Below are 5,906 nucleotides of genomic sequence, written 5' to 3'. Positions count from 1 at the left end.
TCCAGAAGCACTTTGAAAGAGGAAAGGGAGTTAGAGATAAGAACAGATCTCACAGGATGAAATTCCAGAGCCTGGGAGCTCTGAAGGTAATCACATGGTTACCAAATGGTGAAGTATTAATATCAGGGTTGATCAGGAGGACAAAATTAGATTAATGTCATTATCATAGCGTGATGTGGCACTAGGGGAAATTCCAAGGATAGAGAAGGGTTGAGACTGTGCAAGGATTTGTATCAGCATCTTGACTGAGATGGAATGTAGGTTTGTGGACACAGGGACAGAGAATATAATTAGGGAATGGATTTTGACTGGACCAAAGGAATCCAGATGAAGGGCTCCTTCCCAAAACATCAATTTTCCTGCTCCTCGGATGCTGCCTGACCTGCTGTGCTTTTCCAGCACCACGCTAATCTTGACTCTGATCTCCAGCATCTCCTCACTTTCGCCTGGCAAAAACAATGGCTTTGATTTTCCCAATAATTACCTATTTCTGCCCATTCTGGCGCAGATGTCAAATAAAGCAGTCTGATAATGGAGTAATAATAGAGCTTTAAAGATGTAACAGGTGGATAGTGCTAGGTGTTGTCAGCTTATGCAGAGAAACTAACATGTTTTTGGCTGAATGCCAGCAAATAGTTGAGAAATAAGAGAGTGCAACAATAGATCCTTATGGGGCACCACAGATACTAGTGCAAGTTTGTGAAGATAAAAAAAAACATTGCTGGTGATACATTGACAATTTTTAAACAGATAAAAATGAAACTAGAGATAGAGGTGCAGTGGCACAGTGGCTCAGTAATTAGCACTGCTGCTCACAGCGCCAGGGGCCCAGGTTTGATTCCACTCTCGGGTGACTGCGTACAGTTTGCACATTCTCCCTGTGTCTGCATTGGTTTGCTCTCGGTGCTCCGGTTTCCTCCCATAGTCCAAAGATGTGCAGATTAGATGGATTAGCCAAGGGAAGTATCTGGTTACAGAAACAGAGCAGGGGGTGGGTCTGGGTGGGATGCTCTTGGGAAGGTCTGTGTGGATTTGATAGGCTGAATGGCCTGGTTTTCTCACTTTAGAGATTCTATGACAGCAATCGCACTGAGGGGGCTGATACTGGGGCTGGTGTTTGGGGAGAATGGTGATGGGCTATGTCAGAGGCACAGACAGCTGGGAAAGGGTAAGGTCCTTGTAACAATCACTAAAGACATCATTTATGATCTTGACAAGAGCTGTTTAAAGTATTGAGGTAGGGGAAAGATGGCCATGGGTTTAGGAGACCACAACACTATCAGGATTTAGAGAATCAAATATGTATTTGTATATCTGCATATGTGTGTATATATGTCTATATATGTATGCATGTAGGTCTGGTCCAAAACTACCTAAATTCCTGATGCAAATCGATTGAGATGACTATCCCATTGAGGTAGAAATTTTCTAATCAACGTGTTCAGGGATATTATGTAAAAACAGTGACTTCAATACCAGCTCCTCCAGAACACCACTTTTCATGTTGCCAGTTCATCAAACCTCACTAGATTTTCTACCCCCGACCCCATGTCTTATCTGTACGTCCCACCACAACTCATAATGAGAACTGTGACTGGTCCACGAATAATCCTGAATGAATCCCCTCGTAATTGAGCTTCCCGGGAGTTGTACACCTGCTTAGGTGCGCCGCAAAGGCGAGTCTCCCCGATTCCCCTGCCGGACACACACAAATAACTCAACACATTTCAGCGCGGCTTCTGCTTGGTACTTGCGCTGTGTGGGTATTGAGTTTCATTGGCACTGTTAGCTACCCTTTGCACCCTTGATTGTTCATTGCTTTAGTGTCGCGTTTGGATTATTCCCCTTGCAAGTCCGCGGCTGCCGCTTACGCCTTCTCACGAGTGGATGGTTGCCAACTGAGAGTCACTTTGTGTTTTCTCAGTTTCACTGACACAGGATTGAAAGGCAGCAGACGGCTTGCCAGTGTATTTGCGTGTGGGAAGTGTGATCAATCGGACCAGACCGAGACCATTTGCATACATGGGGGCTGTCGTGGGATATAAAAGTGGCTGTTTTCTAAACCCACAGTCTATTGACAGCCCAGCTTTCAGGAAGATCTCACTCTCCTCATATAACACAGGGACGGTGACCATGGATGGGACGGTACCATTGAATGAGACGGCAGTCCCACTGAAGGCACGTGGGAAATACCGCAGGGCGCTGTTTCATTGGTCCCTGGTTCTCATAGTAATCATGGTCCAGGTACTAGCAGCAAGTTATCTCTCGTTTTACCTCCTCAGAACACGACTGCAGGATACGGTACGTTTCTTCCGCCATACTTTCTGCTCCCATTCTCGTTGTGCGGGTAGGTTTTAATGGCTTTATTTATTTAAACAGGCGGAACGCCTGGGCAAGATGCATGGGGATGCGTTGTCACCCGAAAAGTGCGCTACTCACTGGACTGCAGGTAAGTGCTTCATGTGTAGTGACGTTTTGTTCAGCTCTGGCACTGTTTTCTGCAAACCCTGCTGCTGCTCTCTCGCCCTGAAGTATTCTGATGCCAACCATATAGTAAAGTGAACAAAGCAAAAATTGTTTGGTCAGCATCTCTAGAAGGAGGCAGAAACGCATTTACAGACTTCAACACGGGGGTAATGATTTTTTCTTTAGGAAAAAGAGCTGACGGTTCAGAGTAATATTTACAAAGTTTTTTAAAAAAATTAATTGCAGCTTTTCTAAGCTTAACTTCGCGACCTTTTTTTATTTAAAAAGTTGATTAAAATTGTGTGGAGTTTGCACATTCTCCCCGTGTCTGCATGGGTTTCCTCTGGGTACTCCAGTTTCCTCCCACACTCCAAAGATGTGCAGGTCAGGTGAACTGGCCATGCTAAGTTGCCCATAGTGTTAGGTGCATTAGTCAGAGGGAAATGGGTCTGGGTGGGCTATTCCTCGGAGGGTCGGTGTGGACTTGTTGGGCCGAAGGGCCTGTTTCCACACTGGAGGGAATCCAATCTTTTTTTTCAAAAAAAGGGGACGGAAGCAAAAGTTGCCGGGAAAGCTCAGCAGGGTCTGGCAGTATCTGTGGAGAGAAATCAGACTTAACGTTTCTGGTCCGGCGACCCTTCCTCAGAGTTGCTGAACTTTTCCAGTAACTTCTGTTTTGGTTTTCTGACTTACAGCATCCGCGGATCTTTCGGTTTTTAGAAAGGATGGGGAGATGGGCTAGTATGCTGACGACGGGCCGCAATCAGTTCCATGATTCCGTCACTGCACTATTTTTAGAACGCAAAAAAAAATTGGCCGTGAAGTGACGGTCCGTATGAATAATTTTGAGTCCATTTTCATTGGCTGTTATTCTCGGCAGGCGTTCCAAGCCATTGACGGTGAACCGGTTGGATCACCCCCCGGGAAAACTCAACAACCACACACACAAAAAAAATGCTTTCTCAAAGTGGGGGAGGTGCCAGATATTTAAATTGATCCGTGAATTCAGCCAGGCTCCCCTCCACTTTACAGACAGGAACCGAGTTCTGCCAAGCCGCAATTACTGAGCAGACAGTGCCTAAATACAGCACCTTGGGCGAATTGCTACACAAGGTCCTGCTGGCACAGGCTGCAGGCTGCATTTGTCATTGCACACTGCAGAGGGACTTCGGGTGTAAAGTTAAATACAGATGGTGACCCTTCTCTACAACTGAATTTGCCTTTCGAGTCCAGTATGACCTTTGCTCACAATTCAGGCTCTCTGCGAAGGTGCTCCCCACAAGCACTGCCTTCCCCGCCCCCAGGACTGTTTTTGTAAAACTGATTTCCAGCATTTTGTTTGTAACTATGAAAGCCCTGCTCTGACGGCTGCGACGTTTATCAAACATGTTTTCTGTTTGGAGGTCGGGATGGTTTTAGTTTTGGATGTTGTTGCTGGGGCTCGGTGGTGCGATTAGAGTGTAGTCCACTTTCCGGCTTCTGACTTACAAACGAAAGTGCTTTCCAATAATGCATCAAAACAGAGAAAGAAAAATAAATGTCGGAGGCGTCAGGTCAGCCCGTGAATATAAACAGCGAGTACAGAGAGAGAGAGAGAAAGTTGGAAGCATCAACTCCCTCTCCAGATGTTACCTGACCTGCAGTCTGCTTTCCCAGTTTTGTTTATTTGTTTAGATTTCCCACAGCCGCAGTGTTTTGTTTTGGGGGGGCGGGGTTGGGAGTGGGGAGAAAGTAGCATAGAGTACAATAGGTGAATGGGGGTGGGGATGGAGGCGATAGCCTGGTCCGAAACACACCCCGCACCCCTCCCCCCCCCCCCCCCAATCCCAAGCCCTAAGAGTTGCCTCTGTATTGTGTTTAACATCTCGCACAAGAGTGTGGGCTCTTCTCAAAAGAGAAACAGATTCAGGGATCTCCCTCCATTACCCATCCACCCACCATTCATCCCCAAGCCAATCCACCCACCTGCTCACACCTCATGTCAGGTGCGAGTCATCTGAAAGTGTTTCCGCTTTCGAAAACAGGCAAAAAATGTGAAAGCGATTATTCATAGAGGTATTTTATATTATATATATGGAGCATTTTCTTGCAAAAGATTTCCTTTCACACACATGCACGTGTGTGAAAGGAAAGCTTTTGCAACAAAATGCTCCATCAAACAATGTTTAGGGGAGCAGTGGGCTGATTTAATCTGTGCCCGAAGTTTGATGATGTATAATGTGTTCCAGCAGCATTCCCAGACAGCAATGAAACTGGAGAAGATCAAGCGCTGGCCTGGCAGAATAGGATTGGGCAAGTTTTCACAGGAAACTGCGCGGAGTATAACGCGACTGATAAATCACTGGAAATAAAAAGCGACGGTTACTATTTCATCTACGTCCAGGTGATGTTGAAGGCCAACTGGACGAGCGTGAAGTTCATCTTGATTATGGATGGCAAGAACGAGATCGAACGGAACTCTCGCACCGCCTCGGAGCTGAACTCAAACACCGTCATCTTCGGGAGCACCTACAGACTGCGGCAAGGGTCAAAGATTTTGGTCAAATCAAACCCTAAGTATGTTCGAGTTCAGGAGACAGATACGTTTTTGGGTCTGTTTAAGCTATGAAAAAGAAAAAAAGGCCCGTGACTTTTTTCAGACTACCGTTTTAGAGCTGGACTTATCTGTAAATACAACAGTGAGACACTGACCGAGTCTCCACTGTTAGGGTGAACTAATCTTTCTATTGTACAGTGTGCAATATCTCTTCAGCAACGTTAATTTTCCCAAATGGTAATACATTACCTGTAACACGGCTTTAATGAATGTCAATGTACAGACATAAATTTTTTTTATAAATATTTTTGTAAATAAAGGCTTCGGAGTCAACATTTTTTAAGATAATGCAGCATTCGGTGTTTTGAGAGTTATTGCAACCAAATTAAGCACATCAATGTCACTCAATGAAGCAAAACTTATTCAAAAAGACCATCTATCAGCATTTTGGACAAAGCATATATTTTTCAGGATGTTATGGAATAGATGTCATTAGGAGTATTGTGCTGATGATGTGAAGTCACAGTCCTACATGATCACAGGACTACTCTGTCTCTCTCTCAGAGAAAGAGGGCTGGTGCTGAGTTCAACAAAGCCTTACAGAAGGGGAGAGGTCAAGAAGGTGGGACCCTCATGAACTCAGCCTGTGCACAGTAATTGCTATAGAAAATCTAGTATGATCAAGAATGTTGTAGAGACATTACGCAACATGGATTTTTGTTCAAAGCACCATTATGATTGATAATGCACAGACTTTTCAGGACGGATGGAGAATGAAGGAAGTACTCCTCAGGGAATTATGAACCTGTGCTTAAAAATCAAAGAATCACATGGCAAAACAAAATACATTTTGCCAGTGGTATTTTGCATCAGTATTTACTGTGGAAAAGGATATGGAAGATAT

The 5,906-nt window shown here is 44.9% G+C and overlaps 1 protein-coding gene across 2 annotated transcripts; it reads left to right on the top strand.

The window, feature by feature from the left end:
- The first annotated feature begins 2,067 nt into the window (after positions 1–2,067).
- LOC122554603 lies at positions 2,068–5,194 on the top strand. Of its 2 annotated transcripts, none has more exons than XM_043699904.1 (3): positions 2,068–2,301; positions 2,380–2,449; positions 4,698–5,194. In XM_043699904.1, exons 1-3 carry the CDS (start codon positions 2,134–2,136, stop codon positions 5,072–5,074), a joined length of 615 nt encoding a protein of 204 aa, XP_043555839.1. In that variant the 5' UTR covers positions 2,068–2,133; the 3' UTR covers positions 5,075–5,194. The 2 variants fall into 2 exon arrangements, with proteins under 2 accessions (XP_043555839.1, XP_043555838.1); XM_043699903.1 differs by having other exon boundaries at positions 4,695–5,194.
- The last annotated feature ends 712 nt before the right edge of the window (positions 5,195–5,906 follow it).

This window comes from Chiloscyllium plagiosum, chromosome 11 (genome assembly GCF_004010195.1).
Source record: "Chiloscyllium plagiosum isolate BGI_BamShark_2017 chromosome 11, ASM401019v2, whole genome shotgun sequence".
Taxonomy (NCBI): Eukaryota; Metazoa; Chordata; class Chondrichthyes; order Orectolobiformes; family Hemiscylliidae; genus Chiloscyllium; species Chiloscyllium plagiosum.
Note: the sequence above shows the minus strand (reverse complement) of the source record. Positions and strands in the feature narration are given on the sequence as shown.

What these genes read in the sequence shown, in the direction of transcription:
- LOC122554603 (XM_043699903.1), top strand. Translation starts at nt 2,134, where the DNA reads ATGGATGGGACGGTACCATTGAATGAGACGGCAGTCCCACTGAAGGCA. An exon ending in GAACACGACTGCAGGATACG is followed by an intron (nt 2,302 to 2,379) that starts GTACGTTTCTTC and finishes TTATTTAAACAG; the next exon opens with GCGGAACGCCTGGGCAAGAT. An exon ending in CGCTACTCACTGGACTGCAG is followed by an intron (nt 2,450 to 4,694) that starts GTAAGTGCTTCA and finishes AATGTGTTCCAG; the next exon opens with CAGCATTCCCAGACAGCAAT.